Source organism: Phaenicophaeus curvirostris, chromosome 1 (assembly GCF_032191515.1).
Source record: "Phaenicophaeus curvirostris isolate KB17595 chromosome 1, BPBGC_Pcur_1.0, whole genome shotgun sequence".
NCBI classification, from domain to species: domain Eukaryota; kingdom Metazoa; phylum Chordata; class Aves; order Cuculiformes; family Cuculidae; genus Phaenicophaeus; species Phaenicophaeus curvirostris.
This window is the reverse complement of record NC_091392.1, coordinates 5961904-5988203: the sequence shown is the minus strand read 5'-3', so window position 1 is coordinate 5988203 and position 26300 is coordinate 5961904. Positions and strand designations below refer to the sequence as shown.

Sequence of the window (26300 nt, the reverse complement as noted above, 5' to 3'; positions counted from 1 at the left end):
AATGAGAAGAAAATTTATTCAGTAAAAGGAGTTTAGGACAGAGCTGATAGTCAGTTTGTAGACCACCTTCAATGGCTTTCACGCTGCAAAGCAGCTTTGAGATATATAGCATGTTAATAAATAGTATGATTGCTCTACTAATCACCAGAGAAGTGCAGTAATTGCATCTAGAGCCTTCCTTTAAGGGAACAATATTTACCTTAAGGTTAGAAAAGGTATGTATAAATCAATTCAATGTTCTAAGACAGTCAGTCTTGGTGGAGGGTGGGGGAAACAGTGATGACTTGTAATGAAGTTTAAACACAAATAAGAATTACTATTATCTCTACAAGCCAGAAAACATTTAGTTTTGAAGACCAGATTTGTCTTGCACTGTTCTTGTGACTCCTAAGCTCAGTGGTCTTGAACAGGAGGGATGGAAAGTCCCTACTCTTTCCACTGTTGCACAGGAAATCAAACAGTTCGGCAGGCAGGGAACTCAGTTGATATAAAGACACCAAGGTTCAAGTTTCTCACTCAAATCAGGTCAGTCTAGACAGTGCTCTGCTTGGTAGTGTGCTAGCTCATCCAGATTAATCTATTTTTTTACCCACTTCCACTCCTGAGCAAAGGACTGTTCCTTGACAGAAAGCTGGCGTACTTCTACAAAACCAATTGTGATAACAAAGACTTGACATTTTGCAAAGAGAATATTTTTACTGGAAATTTCCCAAACCACATGAACCTAAATCCCCATTCCTGCTTTTAGCGTTTGATGAAGAGCTTCTGATACAAGCCTCCATCTGGGATGCTTCTTGCGCTTTCTCTGAGCCAACTGCTTTCTAGTTGACTTGGATGGAGCTGTTGAAAGCAGGTCTCAGCCTGGACAAATGGATCATATGGGACTAGCCAATTAAGAAGACATTCTTCACTAACTTGACTCAGATCAAGACAAACTACATAAAGATGAACCTGATGGAAAAAATCTGGCTCATTTGTGTGCAACACAAATGTGTCCCACCAGGCCCCTCAAAAGCAAAGGCTTATTCTCAGGTAATTATTTGACTAAACCCTACTTGTGAATTTTATAGGATTTGATGTGTGGATCTCCCAAGGATAAGAAAAAGCTTGACCTAAAAGGGCAAAGTTCTCCTAGGAAGCAAACATGGAAGAATCATTATCCTTGTATACTGCATGAATCCCACAAAAGCAGGTACTCACAAAGCTACTTTAAGGCATAGCAACACAATGTCCTGGTTACCTCTACAGACACCAGATAAAAAGCTCCTCAGACATATGATGCAAAGCACCAAGGTTTTGACTCCAACAGGACATTTCAGAACTAGAGCCACTCATTCTCCACTGATTATGGAAAAAGCCAAGAAAGATAATCCTCCTTGCAAATATCCCCAAGGGCTCCAGGCTGAGCTGAAAGGACAGTTGTATATTAAGATGAGAACATAGGTTCAACCTCCCCATGTTTCAATATCAAATTTTCTTTACCAAGACATTGACATACTTCATAAAAATGTTTGGTGCTCCTCAGAGAAAAAGCACTAAGTTAAAACTAAACCATCATTACTTCCATAGAAAATGAATATCAGGCTTTACAATATATTTCTGTGCTTGCAAAAATGGGTAGGAAGACTAAAATAATTGGCCTGATTTTCAGTGTCTAAATTTGGATACCGAAATTCAAAAATTTAGGTCATGTGAGAATCTATACTATTTAAATCTCATATCCTGGATTACTGCAACATGAAGCCACCTTGTATTGTTCCTGTAGTTGTGATTTTAAAATGAAAACTGTTCAGGGTAAAAAGTAGATCTTTTTATTAAAATGTTCTCAAAACTACATCATCATATTAATCAGCAGTAGGAAGTACAGTGACTTTAAACTTGGTATATTTTATTTTAAAGTCGCAACGATTAAGAAAAGCTTCTGCATGCCTGGAAATGCAGAACCTTTGCCAAGTTTATCAATACACAGAGGCAAAATTGCTGTCAACCTGACCTGGACAATTGCAAAGGGTTCATTATTCATGCTCATTCAATTTTTGGCTGTTTTGCTGAGACAAGGATGTTACTCAGCGCCAATTGAGATGGTGGTTTTGAGATGGACACTTTCCCACTATGAACTGGATCACATCCACTAGCTTATTTCATGCACTGAACAGCTGTTGCAAGAAAAAAATAATCCTGATCCAAACCAGTGTCCCAGAGGTAAAAGATCCTGTAAAGAGAAATGGTATTCAGATGTAATGCTTATAAAATTATATTTCAATTTAAATGTTGGTTTGGGAATAGAGAAATACAAAGTCTCATTTTAACTCTTTGCTTTCTAGCTTTTAAAATAGTCAAGTTAGTAGAACTTTGACCAAAAAAAAACCAAACAAAAACCAAACCCAAATAAACCTCAAGCCCCTTTCGCATGCAGTTTACTATACAATCTTCTAAGGAAAGCGGAGACTTTCTTGAATGTTTAACTAAGATGCAAGAGTAAGGAGGAAAAGGTTAAGAACATCCCTTATGTGTTGCAAGTTTGAGTAGTACTCTTACAATAGCATTTATGTGAATAATAATATTTGAATAGGGCATGCCATTGCTATGTGAATATATTCCCAACTATTTTGTATTGATTACATAATAAAGATGTAACAAGATTCTTACAAACATTTGCATTCATTACTTTCCCCATTATTCAGGTCAAGCATCTGTATCACTAAAGCTGTAGAATAAACTTTATTTATTTTGGCTCATCTGTTTCCTCCCTAAGGAGAAAACAGCCCACGCAATTAGAAATTTTAAAACCCCTATTTTGCTTGCACCTTCTATGCATATGTAGAGAACCTCCCAAAAATACAGCAGCCTTAAAAGGGGAGAAAACGTTTCCTTTGAATTATTTATGCAGTTCTACTCCATGAACGTGAACATTTGCTTCCTTATCCATTCTTATTTATATAATAGGCCACCTGTTATATTCCAGTAGGATCACAATACTTTGCACAAGTCCAGTAATGTCAGAGACACAGGAGTAGAACAATCCACAGCTTGCCTATTTACCTTGATTTCAGAAAGCTAAGTACACATGATGGCAGTGGAAAGCGCCTTAAGTGAGTATTGTCATGCTTGAAAATGCTTACCCTGTTGTGTACAGCCTTCTTACCACTCTGGTTTTTATATGCTTAGCTGGCCACTCATGTACAACTGCAGCAGTAACACCTGCTGTAAAATTATAGCTAAGGTTTTGTCCTTTTTTATGGACTTAAGGGTTAAAGAACACTTGAGCAGCTGAGCTGCAGGAGGACTTTCTTTGAAAACATCTTAGGAAACTAGGACTTGATGAAATTAACTGGGACTTAGAAGCCATCAAGTGCCCTCTGAAGATGGGATTGAGTCTCCTACATGGCTTCTGAGCTCCAGGAAGCACAACCTTTATCTAACTGCAGTCACATATGGTTCTTACTTTCTGTATTACTTTGCAGGGGAAAGCTACGCAAGAATACTTTAATTACTCATGTAGCATATTGCATGCTTCTATTAATGATACCTTTACATCTGCAACACAAAAACAGGGGATGCAAAGAGGTTTTACAAATGCATTAGGATTTCATAACACAGTATCAACTTAATCAAACTGTGACGTCTGACCAGGCCAGTCACCAGCTCCTCAAAAAACCCTGTGTTTCCTTCTTGATGCCATCCAAAATCCACCCAAAAGGCTGCTACCCCTTCTGAATTCAAAGACTTGTATGTGACAACTTTTGAAAACGAGGGGGAAAAAAACCCCAAACCCAAAACACAAAAGAGATGCCCTCTCCCAGCATCTGCCAGTTTATCTATGTTCAAGCCCCTCTGCGAAAGTACCTGAAAAATATATGGCATGTAATGAATGCTATCACAAACCAATCCAAAATCCAAGTCCTCTGAGAAGGCACAGGACCAAGAGACAGGGAACCAGGCATCTGCTGACCTCTGCCAGTGCTAATTAGTCTGGACACACCTCCTGTAACTCAGGTGTGATCCTGTTTCATTTTTCAGTTTCAAACCATTTTTTTCCCCTGTTGTTTAGACTATATACTTGTTAAGACAGGGGCTTGTGGGTCTTTGTAGCATGCTTAGATAAGATGAAGAGAAAAAAAAAGAGCCCACAGGCATCACATGGCTATCAACATTCAAAAAAATTAAATCAGTTCAGTGCCTCTTAATATTCTGGTCCATCTTCTCTAAGTAAGGATAAGCAACACAAAATTAAGAGAAAAAGATTACTGTTCTTGGTTGCTCTTAAGCAACCAGTGAGGCCAAAACCAAGCATATGAGAACACTTCTGTAAGTTGTCCCTTCTTAGATCCTCAAAGTGACAGATATTATTAAGCTAGGAGAGAGAGAAGCAAAGCTAACACACCCCAGGAGAAATACATGCACACGAACAGTTGAAATTTAGATGCTGTTGGCAAGATTATCTTCAGGTCTCATATATAGTCAGCTCAAAATGAATACATCTTCCACAAATGTCCATATTCTCTTCCAACTCTATACTTATTTAACATCCACTGCTGTATATTAGTCATTCCCCACCTATTATAATGAGACAGTGCAGTTAAGTAAACACCATTGCTGCATGAGAAAGGTTCGGTTTTAATACACAAAAAGGAATTAAACCAGACATAAGCAGGTTATGAAATAATGAGAGAGTTGCCAAGAATCAAAGAAGACATTGAATTTAGCCATCATTAAAATGACAAAACTTGGGATCACCAACTGTAAACAATTTTCATCACCTAATTAAACAGCCCATTAGTGTTTTCAAAAGTGATGGCTGGCGGTGGCCACTCAGAAAAACTGTTGACTTTGCAATGGTTTATGCTCCGAGTTAATGGAGTGGATTTCAAACAAGCTCTTCCCCTATGCACTTCATTACAATCACATCAAATCCTTTGTGCAATGCTGTTCACTCTGGAATCAAAACATAAGCCTATATTGCCCAGCACACGGGGCAGAAGCTTGCTGCTGTGCAGCACTAACTGTCCTGGGCATGCATGAGGCAAAGGGAGGAGCTGAAAGCAAGGCTCTGCTTGTAACCTGAACAACCTTGCTGGATTAAGATTACCTAATGTGCAGGGTAATAAAAAAGAACAAACCAAAACAAAGCAGAATATGAGTTAAGGCAGGGGCAGAGCAATTGAAGAAAAAAGAAGCCACCACTGTACACCTAATTTTGATTTCATTGAGTTAAACCATCCACCTGGAAGCTTGCTTATAAAGACACACTGTCAATCAAAAATGAAAATCCCCAGAGAAAAGATCATTTCCATGAAGGTTTTGATGTATGGCAAGTCCCTACTGACAAGGCATTTTGCAGTTGTGAAGAATGCTCCTGTTCAAAGTTTCTTGGAGATCTCTAACCACGTCTTGGTATCAACTTCTAGTGAAGGGCTTGACCAAGACTCCTCGAGTATGTCTGCAACCCCACTCACATGGCTGAAGCAATTTGTCAAATGTTTCAGAGTGATTGCAGCAGAAAACGCAAATGCTGCGATCCCCTCCTGCAGCAGCATCCAAGCCAGGAAAGCTGAGCAGAGCATGACCCGCTGGCAGCTTGAACAAGATGTTGTAAAGGTTCCCCAGCTATCCATAGAAAACGAAAAATTAAAGACGGCGAAGATTTGTTGAACTGTTCTAAATTATTGCGAGTCATTGTTTAGAACAGGCTCCTTTCTCTCTTTATCTCTCTTAAATAGAACTGTATCTGAAAATATATTTGTTTATGCAAATTGGACATCCTTCTCATATTTGAATTAGCACTATGAGTACATTCTGTATCAGAACAGACATACTCAATGTATTTAATGTCAACACTGCTAGCAATGATGGAGATTGGAAATATTGCTCTGCTTGTTGGCCATGGAATAAATTTGCCAAACAGAATCAGTGTAGCTCTGGAGCTCAAATTAATGCAAGCAACACCGTTATCAGTAGTCTTTAGCCTGCCACTCTTAGCTTCTAACAGAAACATTTAGGAATAGGAAGCATTACATCTGGCTACAGCTGCATATTACATGGTCCATTGAGACTTAGATGCTGATGGCTGAACTGAATAACAAACAGCTGGGTATAAATGCAAAGATCAGGGAATCATAAGAAAATGCTTGTATAGTATCTTTGAAGCCTCCAACACAATGATACTGTATTAGCACTATTAGCATCACGGAACAAAATAGCCTGAGGATCAGCATTCAGCACCTCGGTGTGGGGAACCAGCAACTTTAAGGCAGGTAGCAGCAGACTTTTTTCTCACTACTGCAATATTTATATTCAAACAGTGTATTTTATTAAAAAGTTGGTTGTGAAACTAACATCAATCCTGCCTGCAGTGCCAGGTTACAGTCAGCCTGCCTCAGGAGTTATCGGACATACATCATCTCCATCCTTGGGAACATCTTGAAAATCTTCTAAAATTAACAAACGTGATATTTTCAGTGTCATTGGAAATTTACGACACAAGGATCTGAAATGAGACCAGCTTGATTCAATACAGGAACGAGCCAATTTACAGAAAAATATGTTTCACTCCTACATATATCTAAAGATTGCCAAGAAGGAAAACTGAATACCAGAGTACAGGTGTTGTGACACTGATAGGTCTTCTCAATCATCCTTCAGGTGCTCACAAAAACACAAGCTGCTGTGTGATGCTTGCAATTTGGCATCTTTCACTGAATGAGGAATTTATTTTTTAAGGAAAAGACCAAATAGGTACTATTCTATTAAATTTACTATAAGGATCGCATGTTGCCAGGAGTGACATTACACAAAACTATCTGGCCTACAAAGCAACGGTACAGAACGCATCAAAAGACCTCTCTCAGGCAACTGAAGAACAAAGCAAAAAAATCTGAGTGTGGCAGAAAAGAAGACCTAAATATTGTCACTAATAGGCATAAGGAAAGAAAAAAAAATCTTGTAGTTTGTTTTACAAAAAGATTGGTTTATTCAGTAAGTGAATGTGAGTAGTCTGGACCTGTAAAACCTACAAAGCCACTGTCCTGCCTCGTTTGAATTCTCCATACTTACCTAACCGAACAACCTACAGCTCAAAGGACACTTTGTTAAATCTTGTCCATCTATAGCAGAACTAGCAAGGAGGGGGATGCTTAGGGAAGGAAAGGAGTATGCACATAGAATAAACATGGGCGTATGTTAAGAAAACTGAAGAGCATCAATCCTTGTCAACGACTCAATCACGTCCTTCCTTGTATTGAAGGTGTTCAAATCTATGGAATGTTCCTACCTCATTAAGATGGTCACTCACATTTCTGAAGTAGCTTAAAGATCAGACAGACCTCTCAAAAGACATCCTGAAGGCCTGAGGAGTCATAGTTTTGATTGACCTGACAAAAAGACTGAATAGGTTTGAGACCACTTTTTGGATTCCAATGCAGAAACAAATATTCAGGAGGATTGTGGAGATGATTTGTTGAGCAAAGTTAACACTGGGTGGTGTTGCACGCAGAAAATACATTTCTAGCCTGCCAGAAAGGGAGGGAGGGAGGGAGGGAGAAAAAATGATTCCTGAAAAGGAAACAGTTAGCTACATAGCCACAGTAGAGTTCTTGAGACTCAGGAGTTGACTGAAAGGTGGAAGGTGACACAGCATAGAAGAACAACATTCATAAGAAGCAGGCAGAAGCACAGAATGGTGCATCTCAACAGAAATTCACCATAAAAATAAAACCAGAGTTGGGTTATTTTTTACAAGTTGGCATACCAGATCCCTTTTATCTGTCTGGGTCTTTGTACTATTATGTAAGAAGCAGCTCCCATCATGATGCTAAGACCAAAGTGAGTTTAACTTCTGCAAAGAAAGTTGCTTCGATTTCTCTACTAGAAACACAGCCTCTGCCAATGTTGAAGATAGCTCTGAGAATTCAGGAGCATTAAAGAGGCTAATGTACTTGAGCTTTGTTCTAATTACTTTTCTTAATAAGTTTTGCTGGACCACTAAGAATAGATGCTGTCCTGGGAACTCCAGCACTCAATCACGATGGTGTTCCTGCGCATAACTTGCAGCAATCAGGCAGCAGAACTTGGAGGAAGAATTACCAACTTGGGCAGCAACTGAATAAAGCACGTGGATCTAACTGCCCTTATTGCTACCTGGCTGTAAGAGGAAGTTGCCCAGAGCTCCTTCCACAGAAAGCTACATGGTCATAAACAGATACGCAATAGGATTCACGTTATTTCATCCAAATTATAAAAATTGCTTTAAAAAAATAACTGTGAACCTATCAAGAGCTATGAAGATCATCCAAATTATAACTTTCTTTAGAATAAGAAAAAACAATGAGAATAAGAGAAAAGGACTAGACACACTAATTTCAGTCCGGACCATTTGTGCAGTAAATTGCCCTACATGCATGCACTTATTAATTGTTCATGGATGTACAGGCATTCAGAAACATCCCTTATTTATTTATTAGCGTTCAGTACCTCTACCCACACTTCTCAATGCAGTAAAGCACAGAACAAATAACTGCATGTGCCTTTCTCAACAAACGTTGCTGTCTCCTTGGTATCATCGCTACAGGGTCAAATTCCACTTTCAGAGAGGATTCAAATGCCCCACTTACTGGAGGAAAACAAACCACTCAAAACTAAACGAGCTCATGATAGGAAAAAGCATGTATGGGTATTATGAACAGGTGATTGATATGCTATGAATCTATTCCTCCCAAAAGCATATAATAGAAGTTCAGGATTAGCTGCCTCCACCTAACCTAGAAGTTTTTCTCTACGTTTCAAGTGCTTGTTTTACACACTTTGGTATCCTCTACTTCCCGTCTCCTTTCCGCTTCTGGTTCTTCTGCTACTGGGATGGAAGACGGCAACATTTTGAGGTGCAGAAGAGGTGCTTTAGTCAGAGTGGAGTTTGAACTGCAACACTAAAACTACTCAGTGTCCAGAAGAACACCTTAAACCCAGCATTTTCAGTACTACTGCCTTCCTCTTGAAAAACACAGCTGTTCCACAGCATGGTGTGGTAGGAAGTTTCAACACTCATGTTATGACCTGTCTAATAAACCTTTGATGTTACCACCCATTGTGAACAGAATCTCAAATCCATGAAAATAGGATTATAAATATGAAGTAAGAGAGTAAATACTCTGACTTTATTTATACTGATCTCTATTACAAATTTCACTTTGATTAGTTTAAACGGCAAACTATTGGAAATGAGAGCAATAGTTTGATTATCAAAAGGCTATAATTTTCAGTGAAAAATACTCAAACACAAGCTAATGGTGCTGGTTTCCTGTATCTGAAAGCTGCAGTACTGGGCCTTATAGTTTGATTTTTATAAGCCTTATAATGAGGGTGGAGAGGATATACGTTCCATTCTTCAGCTGCATTTTTGTTCCACAAAGACGGCAATTTTCAGTCTCTTGAAAATGTAATTATAGATAATGTTTGCATCAGTGGCAAGAACACAATGAGCACATGGGGCATGAAAACTCCACTCAAATCACATCCTCTTAGGTTACGAAGCTTGTCTTCTGCCAAGAGTGGAAGCATTTCAACAAGCTAATGTTCAGTATGAAAAGGACTGTAGTTTATACTAACCCATACACACATTCTGCTTTTACTTTTCTCATTATTCTACTCTTTTCTTAGGGAATCTACATAAATCAGAACAAATATTAACTACAGTCACTTTGAAAAATCTGCTGTCTATAAAAAATTTAAAATGCAATAACTAAAAATATAGGGGTATATCTGTACACCTTGTTCAAATGACCGTATATTTTGCATTTGCAAAAGTAAATCCAGATCAAACAAAAATGATAACAAGTGAAAAGGTATCAATGTTGCAAGAGGGGAAGTCACTTTGAGACATACTAAGCAGGTTCAGGTTAGAAGTGAGACTGAAGACTGCTTCAAAGCTAACATGACCAGGAATTTCAGGAAGAGAAATCAAGCATTTAATTTGTTTTTAAGGTGAAATGAAAGGTATGTACCTGATATTAAAGAAAAAATCCATATCAGAGGAGTTCTGCTTCATATAAGTTAATTGTATCCTAAGTAAAAGTTATTTGTGCTTCTATATTCAGAGTAACTACTCATCCACCTCAGTAGAAAACCAGAATTAGCCTGAGGCATAAGTGATCTTGATGCTGCTTTGGTGCTACTTTCAACAAATCCATCCCTTAGAGTACATTTAACTCCTTGACTAAAGAAAACTAACCTGCTATCTAAAGAAAAGAGTTTTGCACCCATAAAGAGATGTATATTTGCATATTATAGAATCATAGAATAACCAGGTTGGAAGAGACCCACTGGATCATCAAGTCCAACCATTCCTATCAAACACTAAACCATGCACCTTAGCACCTCGTCCACCCGTCCTTTAAACACCTCAAGAGAAGGTGACTCAACCACCTCCCTGGGCAGCCTGTTCCAGTGCCCAATGACCCTTTCTGTGGAAAATTTTTTCCTAATGTCCAGCCTGAACCTCCCCTGGTGGAGCTTGAGGCCATTCCCTCTTGTCCTGTCCCCTGTCACTTGAGAGAAGAGGCCAGCACCCTCCTCTCCACAACCTCCTTTCAGGTAGTTGTAGAGAGCAATGAGGTCTCCCCTCAGCCTCCTCTTCTCCAGGCTAAACAACCCCAGCTCTCTCAGCCGCTCCTCATAAGGCCTGTTCTCCAGCCCCTTCAGAATAAAGAACTCACACGGCATCCCAAAATCTCATACATGATCGAGCATGAAGGGAAGGCAGACTCACAGCTTGATGCCACAATGTATTCCCCATCCAGCACAAAGGGGAGAGAACAGCAGAAGACCATGTCTCATTGAAGTCTGCAATTTTCCTGCAAGTTTTTTTAATACTATTGATTTTACTGCTGTAACAAACCAAGATGACTTTTTTTTGAAAAGGGGAGAGGAGAAAGAGGACAAATTAATGTCTTAAACCCCCGAAGGCAAATCAGGATAACCCCAAAATATATTGTTACCAACCATAATTTTCTCTCCATTACACAAAGCGTTGTGATTCTCAGCACTAGGAGTCAGCATTTGCACTAATTGGAAGTCCTAGCATGCAGCTACCAGAAATCCCGAGGAGAAGTGCACGGTTGTGTTTCATAAGCAAAGAGGAGAATCAGACTTAAGCTCTTGTCACACTGAATATGTCCAATCAACATAAATTCTTTGTCTTTATTTGTTCACAGTACATTTGGATCACAGATAGAGAGTGCTTTGAAATCAAAGGGAATCTGCCCATTGACTCAGCAAGCCCTGGATTCAGTCTTTAGTTTATTCATGAACCCCAGTCTTTCTGGAATCTGAATCTCTGAGCTGATTTTAAATCACTCCTGTTAGTTGAGTTTTACCACCAGTTTCACTGTATATAAAGTCAAGTGCTTAAAGAACGGGCCATAATCTACTGAAGTCTGTGTATGTCTTCCTGCTGCATAATCTAACTTGCAGCTGCGTGCTCTTACTGTATAATGATAAAAGTTTCACCTAACCACCTCAACGTTGAACCAACTACTTATACAAAAAATTGGTCAATGCTATAATTTGGAAGAATTGCTTAAAATTTAATAAATTTAAGTTCTACTGTGTTTAACCAGGTCTTCTTTCAACGCTCAATATTCCTGGCAGAAACTCCCAGCTTATCATGTGGAATTAACAAATGCCCTTGAGAAAGGCATATTACGTAGATCCACAGTGATTTGCATTGGGTAAGTAGGGCAGCTTGTAATTGTGGGAAAAAAAAATATCATGATAGTATTGCATTTGGCTCACTACTGTTGTATGAAATTGTTCAAAAAACAGAGCTGAGAGAACCTAATAAAAGATCCACCACAAAAAAAACCCAAGAAAACCTACTGTATTTTGCCAAGCAACATTTTTATTAGAAAACAGATCCTCAGAAGACCTAGAAAATCATAAGCAGGGCTGATAATTCCAGTGTGTTGGGTCAATGAGCACAGACCAAGAAGGATGGTGACACTTCCAGGGAGTTTCAAGACATGAGCCACCAGCTGAATACTAAGAATACAAAATTATAGGCGGTTCTCCAAGTTCAGTAGATTTCTCTTACCTACCTTATCAAAGAAGGAGAAAACTAAAGTACATGTTTTGCAGGTATTTATAGGAACTTCTTCCACCAGAGCAGCAGGGGAGTAATCACAGAGGTGTTTGTCTGAATATTGAATGGATGGTGATAAGGGGGTGAACCCAGTGGGCAAAGCAACATTTCAGCAGTGGCTAAGTGGAGATAGCAAAGCAGGTTAGTTCCTACCTTGCGGAAAGGAAAGGGGGGGAAGGTTCTCACAGGCATGGAATGTGGAGTAGAGCATGCTGAAGGCTCACATCATTTTTAACAGATATAAGCAGGGCAAATTGCGTATGTCAAGGACAGAGAAAAATATGACATGAAGTGGTAAGAGACTGGAAAAAGAGTTTTAGCTATGTTGATGGATTTTTAAAGTACTTGATACTAAACTTCTTCAGCGATTAAAAAAAAATTGCTAGATCTATGGAGGTTTTTATTATTTACAGCATATTATAGGAATGAATAAAGGGCTTTGTTTGCTGGTTCTTGGCAATGTGATTATTGGCTGTTAAATATTTACAGATTTTTTTTGCCCAAAGAGTTTTGGGGAAGGAGAGGGAAGTAGATTTATTTCCTTCTAAGTTTCCACGAAGTCTTCCAGGTTCATGTTCAGAAATTATCAGCAGCAATTTTGCATTTTCTGGGATTTAAGGCTTTGCTGCACTTAAAAATAAGATCTTTGTTCCTGGTAACACAAATGATGCTCCACTTTTTAAACATAACATTAATTTTAAATTATTGTTTTCTCAGCTAAGTAATCCTCAATTTGCATCTTTTATGAAAGTCTGCCTAAATACACACCTTCGTCCCTGCATTTTCTATTGTACAGCTTCCCCACACAATATTCTTATTACCCAGGGACCTGGCATCTCTCAACTCCAGATTCACTCCATATCTGTGGCTTCAAACTAAACAGGAAAAAAATCAGAGAATCAACTGAAGACAGCAGCCGTCCTCTCTGTTTCCTTTCCCACTTGAGTAGAAATGGAGAGCCTAGGGAAGCTCAGAGACCTTCAAATCCTCTGAAGGCCAGCAAAGTAAAGAAGTCTAAGTGCCCCCTGATGTGGGGGTGAGGACAGAGGGAGCAAAGAGGCACATAAACAGCCAAAAAGTCTCTAGCTCCTGCAGAGCTCCCAGGTAGCAATATGGGCATCTTAGCAAGCTGAAAATTGTTCCTTTCTGAATCCTGGCCATGTATCTCCTGCTATGAGTGGCCTGCTGTTCCTCAACAAAGACACACAGGTAACAATGCTGCTGCTGCAGGACCTTTTCCCAAATCCGATAAATTGTACACACAGGGGAAAGAAGAAATGACCTAAAGGAGCCTGGAATAATATTTTGAAAACACAGGCATCTGTCAGTGCTGTTGACGACTGCCTGGGACAAACTAAGCCTTATAAGCAATATTTCTAGCTGGAAAACAGATGTCATCCCTCTATGAACTACTGCATGTTTGTTCCAAGGAAAGGGTTTGCATAGGACATTGAAGAGTTGCTTCTCTCTTACTTTACAATAACAGCTAGGAACCCTATGTCAACATCTATAGGGCCGTGCTGGAATGGCTAGTGCAGAAAAAAAGCTCAAAACCACACAGAATCTGCTCCCGAGTCATTATGCTCTACAATACATAACACGGTGTAAAAAGCTTCATTCCATTCCACTGAAACACCCCAGGAAGAGCAGACACGAGCTCGGTAAGAAGAAGATATTAAAACTCGGAGGTTTTCCTACTCTACACAGCCTTGTCTTGAAGATAAATAAACATGGTCTAGCAAGTGAGATACTAGGCTACACTTAAGCAATAATGAAATCAGACAAACAAAGTGTTTTAAAAAAAATCTTTAATATAGTGTTGGACTTCGTCTGCATCTGAGTACTGTTGCGAAGCTGCTGCATTTACTCTTTCTCCACAGACAGCAAACCAGAGTAAAAGGAAAAGTTGTATTCTGTCTTCTGCAGCCAACTGATAAGAGACGTATGTTGGTGGAAGACGACAGCCCTCAGAGGCTGAGATGAATCCTCCTCTCTGGCAAAGGGGAAAAGGTTCCCCAAGAAGAAAAGACCCCTCCCTGCCCCAACCAGAGATGTATGAACATCCATCAGAAGAATACAGGCCAAATTAAAATTGACTTATCTTCCACTCTATCATTGAGACAGCAGCTTGCTCTGCTAGCAAGGTAGTGCAATATCCAAGAAGTTAGTTGCCTCATGTTTCCATGTTGACGTTCACTCTGAAGCAAGCAACAGGAAAAAATCCTGCAAAACCATTTATATGATTGCAATTCATGGTCCAGAGCTGGACAGCTTGGCACAGGATGCAAAGCCCATCATTATGCATTCCTCATTCAAGCCAAGCTCCTCTAAACCCATTGGAAGGTTGGCTTGAACACGGAATGCAGGCTATAGTCAGTAATAAAATACCAGACAATGGTGCTTTACTCATCCAGAGACGTTCTCTTTTTCTAAGAATTGCTTCACTTGTCATCTATTTTTCCACATTCTTCAAAATTAAATGTTAATTTTATGTCTTCCTCTTCCCCGGTCCCCTCCCACTCAATACTGATCCCCAGAAGGAGCTTGCAACTCAACCTGCTGGAGAAAGCCAGTGCTCACCTTGCAATCCTAAAATCTCTGTGCTTCAAGAAAGATGTTGCATTACATGGGTCAGAATAGGACAAGGAGAACGATGCTTGCATTTTTTTTTCCCTGGGAGATCATCTTGATCTGTGGCTATCCCTTAATTAGGCATTTATGAGTTTGTGGTAAAATTTCTGAAGCTGCTCTCAATCAGGATATTTTCAAGAGTCAATTTTAAGACTAACAATACAAAAGAACTATACATTTTTGCAATAAAATTCATATTTAGTAATGTTATGATTTTTTTTCCCCTCTTTGTTATTTTTTTGGACAGCAGGGCATAAAATAAGGGAGTTAAAGTATTAGAAAGGTCTCTAAGCAATAAGATCTTGGAACAAGGAATTTAAACTGAATTTTAAAAATGTGAAAGTTCATTTACTGACTAATGAAATGATCAACTTTTCTACATGTTTATACAGAAACATTGCAGATAAAATGATAGATAATTTTTTCCCTTCAAAGACATGACAAGGTTATCAAATTTACCATATTACACAGTGAAATCAAGCAAAACTTCAGGCTCCTAACTTGCAATTTCTACAGTGTTTTGTATGAAAATCAAGTATGGAACAGGGCTTTCTTTAAGTGATAGCCATTGGGCACAGAGTGTGTTTGACAACATTTCAGATTCCTAATACTTGTTCTACGATCCATCTGTGGTAAAATATTTAAAAAAAATGAAAGTGGTTATTGATAAAGGGCGTAGCCAGATGTCTGTCTCTAGTAATGAGCTGCAGGTGAAAGCTGAGAGAGCCAAGCAATTGAATGAGACAGAAAAAAAAAAATATAAAGAAAAAAGGGAATAGATCACTTGAAATTGTAGATTTTAAAATACAGTTATCTTCTGCCAGAAGTTAATAACTTTCAATTACCTGGATCTGTTTCAGGCAAATGAAGAGCACTTCCCTCACACCCGGCCAAGCAGCATCACTGCCACCGGACCAAGTGCCACTGAGGTCTGGAGTCAATGACAGAACAAGTGGTGCATCAAGCAGCCTGTGCATTGTTTTGGTTTTTTTACATCTCTGAGCAAGCTGGTGATGTGAAGCCATTGAGAAGCAAGAAATGGGGAGAGTGTATATATCAAACAAGATGACAGTGTCATGCCTGTGGATTAAGAGGATGAAGGATCTTCATTACTTTTCAGGGTTATGAAACAAAAGGTAGCTCGTCAGCTGTGACTTTCAATCAGACTGGAACTGCTTCAAAGGATATATGACGTAGGAACCGAGCATAAGGAAAAGCACAATTCAGCTTGGGACACAAAGAGTCATAACTGATTCAAAAGGAACTACCTGTCCTCCAGTCTAGGAGATATCCACCTAAAATGGTGTGTGAAGCTGGCTCTTACCCATCCATCAACTCCGCTGTCACCTAGGGGCCAGGACATTTGAATGGCAAGAAACTGAAAAAGTTATAAACTAGCATTGCAATGAATTACCACAACTACTGGGAGACAGTCAGTGTTAGGCTCTTCTGTCAGGACTATATTTGCTTTATAATGTTAACCTGCATGGAAACGGGAAAATAATAATAATAAAAATCAGTAGATCACTAATGCCATTTTAATGAAAGATCAATGGCAACATCTCTGAAATTAACAGTGGTCATAAAATGTAAAACACCAGTGAAAGACCCACAGAACTATTTAAGAAATGAACAGGGATGTGAAGAATCATAAACCAAAATACTCAGGTTGCTGTGATATTCCTGGCAAACCTGAAGTAGCTCAACTTGATTAGGCTGATGGGGAAGACAGGACATGAATTCCCTTCATAGCGCATGAGTGCATCTGCAGTGGTAGTGGGGTGAGTTGGGGACAGCTGGACGCAACTGCCTCCTTCCAGAGCAACCTGGAAAAAGCTGGACATGATGACATCCCTTCCAGCATAACCAAAGCAGCAGGGTTGCTGCATTTACAGGCATGGTGTAAGCCTCTCTGTACTCCTGAGCCAAAACGCCTTCCCTCAGGTGTGACAATATGCTGGCCCTGAGAGTAAGCAATGGCTAAGGTCACAAAATGCTAAGGAGGCAAACGTGGTGTCTTTCCCACTGCTCTTGCACCAGTATTTCTTTTGGAGCACCACCTTTGAACTTGGCTTCAAGTATTACCACTACGCAAGGGAGAAGCTGAACCACGGCAGAGACCAGACTCAGGATACTCAGTCTTCCTTAGCTGAGCTGTAAGAGGCAAGACAACATAGCTGTTCTCTTCAGTATAAACTGGGTTTTATATCTGTGTAATTCTACAGGAAAAAAAAATCACCAGTCAGTCGCTATTGGTACAGTAGGCAACTCCTTTGTGAACTGACTCATTTAGGCATTCATTTAAATACAGTAATTAAGATTTAACGCAAAACAGAAGCTGCTTTCAGATGTCATTTTGAAGGCCAGATGATCTCCTCTTTATTAATATTACAATTTTAAACTATTGTCAGCTGATTTCTCAAAGATCAAGCTGTGAGCAAAGAGAATATGCTGCTGAAGTGTGTCTTATTTACGTAACACAGTCTCAATGAAAATGAGAGATTGATTATAAATCTGTGATACAGAGGATGGATAAATAGCACACTAAATCTCAAGGTGCTTTATCTGGACGATAGGAGAGAATTTACAGCTTCAGCAGCTGCCATTCACCTTTTCCATTTAACACCATATGGAAGAACACAACAGCATTTAAGGCAACATATTTCTGAAAACCTTTACAAGAAAGCCAGCAGCTTACTGCATATGAAGAATGAAATCCTGGAGGGAACACAAGTGCTTCTTTTCCTTTCCATAGGCATGCAGAATGCGGGAACATGGGGGAAAGCAATTAAAGTATGATGATTCTAAAGGGGAATAATTATTTCACAATTACTTGAGAACATTACATTTATCGCTCTAATTAGTTTTTATTTTCCAAATAGGCATTCTCCTTCCTGCATTTTTCTTGCACCTATGAAGGTTTTTCCTGTTTTCCCACTTCTTTGCTAAAGAAAGCTCAGCCTTGCTCTCTCTGTATATTCTCTATTTTGTGACTTTAGCCTCTGGTTAACCTTACCCTGCCACCGGTTTCTTTTAATCAAAGGAAACCATGTCAGGAGACGCAATGTACTTTGCAATTATACGAACACACAAGAAATAAGCCACTGTAGGAAACACAGTTTGTGGAAATGAAGGGAAAACATTTCACCTCTCTGCTATAGAAGGAAGCAATTTTATATATGCTTAAACTATAAAGCAATTTATTTTCTCTTGTTGTGCCCAAGTGCATTCCTAAGATTCCAGGATTTTTTAAAAACTAAAAGATTTTGTACACCTTTCTGCTATATCAGTTGGGTCAAATATTTTTATATTAACCGATGAATTAATTATGAAATTTGAATAGTCCAAATGCTCAAACATCCTAAAATGCCAATGAAATATTTAGAGTTATCAAGTTTTTAATGCAATCATAACCGATGATTAATTTGGATGATGAATACATGTGGGGGAGGATTCCAAACTTGTGAGATCATATCATAGGAAGTGGAAGATGTATTTAAATATTAATGTGCTCAGAGTTATATTGCAGGTTAAAAACTGAATGGGGTTCTGGGCAGCTACTAGAAGAGATGATGGCGAGAAGAAGAACATCATGAAATCGTAATTACTTAATCTACATCCAAAGGCTTCTTTTCCTTTCTGAAGCTCTTTGTTAACAGTCAAGAATTTTCTTCTCCTTTTGCTTTGCTTTCCCTCAGTACTGGCCCAAGGAATCTGTCATGCAAGTAACTTAAGTAAGACATCATAATACTTAAAATAAAGCTATTACTAAACCAAAGTTAGACTAAAATGTCAGTATAGGGATGAGGCTATGAAGTTATAAAAACCCAGCTGATACTCAGCTATGCATTTTCAGTTAGCAATTCATGGTTTGATATTCTACATATCAAAAATCCCAGACAGCTGAAAAAATATTTTTAACAGTATGTTGAGTTTTCCCTGTGGTAGTTTAGAAAAAAAAAGAAAAGTTAATTTTATTACCTCCAGTTTATCCTGGAAAAGTTCCTAGTTTGCAGGTTTAGTGCAGAAAGGGAAGTTTTGTTTTTTTAAAGTGCAAGCATGCCTGTAAATAATGACATCCCTTATTTATTAAACAATAACTAGAAACAAACAAAAAGTATTGTAAATTGATCTTCACTGCCTTTTTTAACCAGCATATTGCACATATATCTGATTTTGGCTTGTCTTGTATTAAGAGAGGTAGGAATTCAAAGACTAAATACTTTTATGCATAATTGCCATGTATCCCAAGCCGTTGCATGTGGACTGCTTTAAGCATCGTGTATTAAATTGACATTATACCGAGCTATCAAAAATTAAAGTAAAATTTGAGTTTGTCTTGGTAGTAACAAACACTACTGCTCATTTCCATTAAAGGTAATCCCAGGCAGTGGAATGCCTCTCATGGAATGGAAAAATCTTTGGTGGTATTGCAGAAATCAACGGGGGGGGGGTTACTACAATGAGTATTTAATCCTCAAAGCAACTTCTTTACAACCATCCAGTTGGCATGTACATGTAAGTCAGTGAAATTACTAAGCAAATTACATTGAACTCATGTTGTGTAACTGCACTTAGTAACCATTAACCCTTTCCTACACTGCCCAAATACACACACACATTACCACCTATATATTTTCTTTCACACAGTTAACACACCACCAGTCAAAGGATTTTTGGTCCTTTAACTAGAGCACTAACCAAGTGGGCTTTTTGCAAGCATTTATCATGGCTAAAGCACCCAACTTACCACCTGCCCTCAAGAACAAAAGTTCATACATCTTCATGTTTTATATCCTAGAGGGTCTATTTTCCAATACCATTTCATTAATGATTTTTTATTAGTAAAACTGCCATTCAGTGACTAACCAGGTACACTGATCCCAAGCATACAGGTTAATTACACTAATAGTCATGCTCAAAGTATCTGATGCTTCATTTCACTTATATTTAGCTAGAGAATAACAGCCGCAGAATTTGGAAGGAAGCGACATTTAAGAGCAATTAACAGTCTCACAGAGATAAGAGCATTTTAACTTTGGCAGTTATCAATCTGGCTGTTAACTTTCACAATAGGTATGCACTGAAAATGATTCCATGAAAATTCTCTCAGTTGCTTGTTGAAAGACTGGATGATATGGAAAAGAATTCCTTTTACAGAGAACTTTTAGATGTGTAAACAACGGGAAGTGTAAGTGGTACTGGATGGTGGCCATTTCCTAAAACATCTGATATGCCACCGTCATACAAAAGAACATAAAAAATTAGTTCTGCTAATTCTCATTAAGAAAGAGAAGAGTTCTACATATATCTTGCTAATTGCCTCACTCTAAAATAGGAGATTCCTTTCTGCTGAAGACTGAACTAAGCTATACTCAACAGCTAGACCAGATGGTGAGGTTAAAAGTTTTGTGCAGCATCGTAACTCGGAGCACGCTCTGCAACGCGCTGTGCCACCCCACGGAACGCTGCTGGCATTTCACAGCATGCAGGGGCTGGGCCAGCTAAAGGGCAAGGTGCATACGTGCCCATGACCCCCTACGCGTAATCAAACTACATTTTCCTCAGCACTGATTAGCCCAGAGAGCTGGGGACTTGTAAATAAATGTATGTCACTGCTTGGCTAGAAGGACAAAATCAAGACACTTAAAATAGTGAATTGGACAGTTTTAGAAAGGCAGCGTGGCAAAGCTTCCACAGACAGCATTAAGATTATTTTTATTTAGGAATAGAAGCCCTCTTAGTTAGTAGCAATTTAGCCTCAATATTAATTTGTATGCATGACACATGATCCCTTGAAATCACACATCTTCACAATTACTTAGATCAGCAGCAGAGCAAAGGTTGGCTAATACAAGGAAGCATATCACAACACGAGCACTGGCGATGCAGGACACGAAGTATTTTTTTCTCCAACAGATAACAGACTATTAAGTATTTCCTCCCTCCCCCCCAAATATAGGAGGAATCAGCACTAAATCTTACAAGGATGCTTGTCTATTTCATTATTAAACGTCTATGTTTAGAGATCCACTCAGAAGCTGACACATCTCTAAAGTAATTTTTGTTTCGTTGAACAGACATCAAGATCTGCATCTGATGAGCACTGTGCTTCAAGCTGTGTTAGAATACATTATGGGTGCTTCCCAGAGTAGAGTAGTATAAAGATAGCACTGCAGAAGGAAGAGTTTTACATAGTACTCCCACCTCCAGGGGCAAGTTGGAGATAAAGTTATATAAGCTTAAGTGACAACAGGGCATCATAAGCGCAGTTAATAGTGGCTTTGAGCTCAGAGATGTTTGTTGGCAGATTTTTTTTCTGACTGCCTGGAAGGACAGCAAGTAGAAACTCTAATAAACGCTGAGACGAGGAAGACAAGGGAAAGCTCGGCTGTGGCAAGTCCCTACAGAGCAAGCGATACTAAAATTCAGCTGCAACTTTGCACCCCAACAGTCCAATCTATGCCATTTTTATGCAAAAGGAGAGAAATACAGCAACTTCTCCAAAACTGACGGGTGCCAATAAAAACAGGGATCAAACACCAAGGAAAAGCAAAACACAGCAAAGCACTCATTTGAATTTAAGATCAAGAAACAGAGGTGACTTGCAGCATTTACACAAACACTTTGCTGTCCTTCAAGGACTGTAAAAATAGAGTAAGCCATCCACACCAAGTAGCTGTTCCCCCTGCCTCTTACTAAATCACAGCTGCCTGAACAACTGCTCCCGGCTGAGTATCTCCATGCAGAATGTTGCTGGTGTCAGGGAGAAAGCACTCTGCCTTAGGAGAAAGTTTGCCAGTACAGAAGGTCATAAAAGTCTGAATAGTCTTAGATGGAGGCACAATATGCAACCTGATTTGTACAAATCACAGGTGATGGTCTCTGCTGCACACACAGGTTTATTTACACTTGTAACTTAAGCGCTGCCTCAACCTGAATAGCTCCAGTACAGAGCCAAAGCCTCTCGGTTCATTTTAATGTAACTCAAACCACATTTGTCATCCTGACGAAAGAATAAAAAGCAACAAAATAAAAGACACTTTCGATACTGTAAAAAAGCAGCACGGTTCCCAGCCTTCCCATCTTTCAGCAAGTGACTATTTCCTTGTTTCTAGCTCTAATTTTTTTCGTATAAGGCTTTGGCTACCTGAAACCCCCTGTCACTTGGCAATGCCCGAGAGGACGTTAATAGAAACTTTCGGATCGAGATTAATGGAGCAGAGGCGGGCTAAGGGAATACTTCTCTTTCTGAAATTCCAGCGTTCGGCGCCTCCCGAATAAACCTCATCCCCAGTTTAAGTGCACGTAAAACAACCATCCTCACCCCAATTAACACTCTCCGTGCCAGGCAGCTCTCTGGAACAGGACGCAAAAAAAAAAAAAAAAAAAAAAAGAAAATCCTCGCTTTCTGCCTGTTTTTACTCCTAGCGGATGCTCAGCGTTTCGCTGGAATTTGGAAACTGATGAAGCTTTTGCCAAGGGAGGTTTGTTCCGCCGGGAAGGGCTGGGAGAAGGGCACAAGTGGCCGTGGAGGAATTCCCACGGGGAGGAGAACGCGCTCCCTTCTGCGCGACCGCGGTGCGTTTCTCCACGTTGCATCAGCAGCCTCGAAACCTCCCCCTGCGCTCGCCCCGCCGTACGGACCGGGCGGAATACTAAACACCCCAGCTGCCGCCCTTCAGGGAGAGGCGTGGGGACCCCCGAGCGGCTCGGGAAAGGGGCGAGGACGAAGGGAAGAAGGGAGGAGCGGGAGGGAGGCGAGGGATGCCCCGCGGCGGCCGCTCGGTGCGGGGCGTCGGGGCGAGGGATGCGGCGGTACCCGGGGGGGACCCCGCCGCCACTTACATTCTGTCAGAGACCAACAAGCGCCCGTCGACCATCATCTCCGGAAGGAAATCCAGCTTGAACGAAGAAGTCATGCTGGGCGCCGCGGCGGTGGGGAGGGAGGGAGGATGCGGCGGGGCTCGGCGGATCCCACAACTGCGGCGGAGAGGCAGGCACAGGTGCGGAGGCCTCCCCGCGGCAGCCGCCAGCCCCGGCAGTTGTCACATTTCTCTCTCTCTTCCCCCCTTCTTGATTTTTTTTTTTTTTTTTTTTTTTTTTTTTATTCCGCCAATCCCCTCCGAAATCGACTGCTGAGGCAACTGTCGGTGGAGCGCCAGGTGCTGAGCGGGGAGGCGGAGCCATCGCCCCGCTGCGGATCCCCGTTAACCCCTTGCGCCCCCGCCAGCGGAAGGCGCGGCATCCCGGTACCCGGTGTGGGGGGGCGGGGGGTGATGGTTACGACAAGGATGAGCCCCCGGGGCACCGCCTCGCCCGGATAAACTTTGAGGGAGGGAGGTGGGAGCAACCCGAGACCCAGCGCCCGCCCGGAGCATCAGCAGCGCTGCCCCACGCTCACCGCGTTATAAGGGGGGAGATGCTGTCCCACAGCCACAGCACCCATCGTGTAATAAAAGAGGGAGATGCTGTCCCATAGCCACAGCATCCATCGTGTTGCAGTGGGGGAGATGCTGTCCCATACTCAGAGCATGCACTGTGTTATAAAGAGGAGAGCTGCTGTCCCATGCTTACAGCATCCATTGTGTTATAAGGGGAGAGCTGCTGTCCCACAGCCACAGCACCCATCACGTTATAAAGGGGGAGCTGCTGTCTCACGCTCACGGCACCCATCATGTTATAAAAGGGGGAGATGCTGTCCCATAGCCACAACACCCATCGTGTTATAATGGGGGGAACTGCTGTCCCACACTCACGACACTCATCACGTTATAAAGGGGAGGAACTGCTGCATAGCCACAGCACTCACCATGTTATAATGGGGGGAGATGCTGTCCCATAGTCACAGCACCCATCGTGTTATAAAGGGGAGACTTGCTGTCCCACGCTCATGGCACCCATCATGTTATAAAAGGGGAGCTGCTGTCCCATAGTCACAGCACCCATCATGTTATAACAAGGGGAGATGCTGTCCCATAGCCACACACCCATTGCGTTATAAACGGGAGAGCTGCTGTCCCACGCTCATGGCACCCGTCGTGTTATAAAAGGGGAGCTGCTGTCCCTTAGTCACAGCACTCACCACGTTATAAAGAGGGGAGATGCTGTCCCATTGTCATGGCGTGCATCATGTTATAATGGGGGAGATGTTGTCCCATACTCAGAGCACGCACTGTGTTATAAAGAGGGGAGCTACTGTCCCATAGCCACAGCACCTATTGCGTTATAAAGGGGAGAGCTGCTGTCCCACGCTCATGGCACCCATTGTGTTATAAAAGGGGAGCTGCTGTCCCATAGTCACAGCACCTGTGAAGTTATAAAGGGGGGAGGCACTGCCCCACACTCATGGTACCCATCGTTTTATAAAGGGGGAGCTGCTGTCTCATGCTTACAGCACCCATTGTGTTGTAAGCGGGGAGCTGCAGCCTTCATGGAGAGTTTGCAACCAGTGGACAAACCCTCTGCTTTCCATTTCCACGCACAAGTGGTTTGCACAGACCTGGTACTTCCCAGTATGGTAAGAAGGCATAGTCACCACTGCCAAACTGGGAACACTGGGATCATTTAGGTACGTGTTGTGGCTAAACCTTGACAGTGAATTGCTGAGTACAGGCTCTCTCTACTCAAATTCCTGCCATTCAGACCTTGGCACCCATGAAACACTCCAAGTGATGCTACTGGCTCATGAGTACTTAGTAGTAAGTCTGTCCTCCCTGATCAAAAATAGGGATTTAAATAAGTAACAGTGGTAAATCCATCCTCAGGTCCGTAACGTGCCAAGAGCCCATTCTCAGCTTTGCTGGATTTGGAGTTGGCCACAGCCAGTGCACAGAAGTGACCTTACCATGGTGCACACAAAATTCCACACAGACAAATAGCTGGAGCCCTCCTCTCTCCCTACCCCCGGAAAATCTGTATAAATTTTCCTTTGCGTCTCCAAAACCTATTTGCTTCAATGCAAAGCAGCTCCAGGCAAAAGAATATTAACATATTTACAAAGATGACTGGATGATCTGAGCAGTCTAGGCAGACAAAATGTTTCTCTGCATTGTGTGTGCTTCTCCTTTCTCTCCAGGTTTTATAATTTCATTTGTTCTGGATAATCAATGCTTGAAAAAAAAAGCAACAAAAGAAAATTAAAGCTATTAGACTTAAACTTCTCCAAAAAGTGTTCTAAAATAAAATTATGTCAACTAATACATAAATACGCTATCAGTCAGGCCAAGTTTTATTTAAATTTTGACCAACGTTGGTTTGATAATAAAAATACAGATCAGGCAAATTTTCAGAGTCCGGTTTACTGCACTAAGAGAGACTTTTCCATTTTAAACAGTTAAAAGGAAGAAAACCCCCTCAGGCTGCTAAATTTTTTGCCTACTTTGCAAGTCTAAAGAAATAAAAGGTTCACTTGGCCCTCAGCATAATCCCCGCAGGACAGCTGCAATCCTGAACAGATATCTATAGTGTTATTAATCTGCTCTGTTCTATATGTTTGCATAGTGTCCTCATCACCATGGCACCTAAACATCTACATAGATGTGGCAAAGCTATGGCCCCTCTTTACTAAATTAATGGCAATTCCTCTATGCCACCCATCCACCACAGTGCAGAACTATACAGCAGATTAAAAAAATAAGTGCAAAGTTGAAATGAAAGGAGAAACCAGGACAACTTTCTCCAGCTGGATGCAGCCACCTGGATTTTGATCTGAGGCCTCCATGGTGGCTAATCCAGCCCAGAGCAGAGTTGGATTAACTTTCAATTTCAAAATCTTGCCACTGCAGAAGGGGCAGGTTTTAGCTCAGAAGAAATACAGGCAGCTCAGTGAGGATGAAGATACTCTTTTAAGTAGGAAGTCTCCACCCCCACTTCATGCTGTGGGGGGGGATCTGAACCTCTTCATCATCTTTTTTTTTTTTCATCCATGCTAATTCTAAGGGGCTTCAGTTTCACCAGTCTGGTGCTTTTAAGGACCACAGTCTCACTGCTGCTGACTGAAAAGTAAATCCACGCTTTGAATGGATGCGAAGGGGGGAGGAGGAAAGGGACACAAATAATTTTACTTAAAATCTGCATATGGGCTAGCAAGATCTTTGAAAATTTGCCCCATTTCACAAGGTGTAAGTGCTTAAAATAATTCATTAAAACTTATGTTCTTTTGAAATATTTATTTTCCTTTTAATTACATGTGAATTAGCTGGAAGAAGCTGTAGGGAAGCCCTCTTACTGACTTAAGCCTTCTCAGCAGTTTGTTAAATTCTAGCCTCAAATCCCTTGAGGGAATAGTGGATTCAAAGCAGCTTTTAATCATACTATAAGGAGGGTGAAGTAGTATGTAAGTAGGTCATAGAGAAAGCATTACAAGTGCATAGGTTATTGCTTTATTTAACAACTACAGTGTAACACACTTTTCAAAGCACATTTGCTTTTGCCATTTAAAAGTTAGAGGCAGGAACAGGGTCAAATGCAAAAAGAAACCCACTCTATAAAAGATACCGAGATATAACTCAGGGAGAGCTTATAGGGAGAAACCGCA

At 40.8% G+C, this 26300-nt stretch overlaps 1 protein-coding gene across 10 annotated transcripts in view; it reads right to left on the bottom strand.

Annotated features, from left to right (window-relative positions):
- Positions 1 to 26300, bottom strand: part of CELF2 (CUGBP Elav-like family member 2) — a 378130-nt gene that overhangs the window by 230825 nt on the left and 121005 nt on the right. For 2 of the 10 annotated variants that reach the window (XM_069870570.1, XM_069870727.1), the window contains exon 1: positions 22610 to 22813. The exons of 6 other annotated variants lie outside the window; for them this stretch is intronic. In XM_069870570.1, the coding sequence (XP_069726671.1) occupies positions 22610 to 22683 (74 nt within the window). In that variant the 5' untranslated portion in view covers positions 22684 to 22813. Of the gene's footprint in view, positions 1 to 22609; positions 22814 to 26300 lie in introns of those variants that run through there. 2 more of the 10 variants (XM_069870647.1, XM_069870818.1) reach the window with 2 other exon arrangements.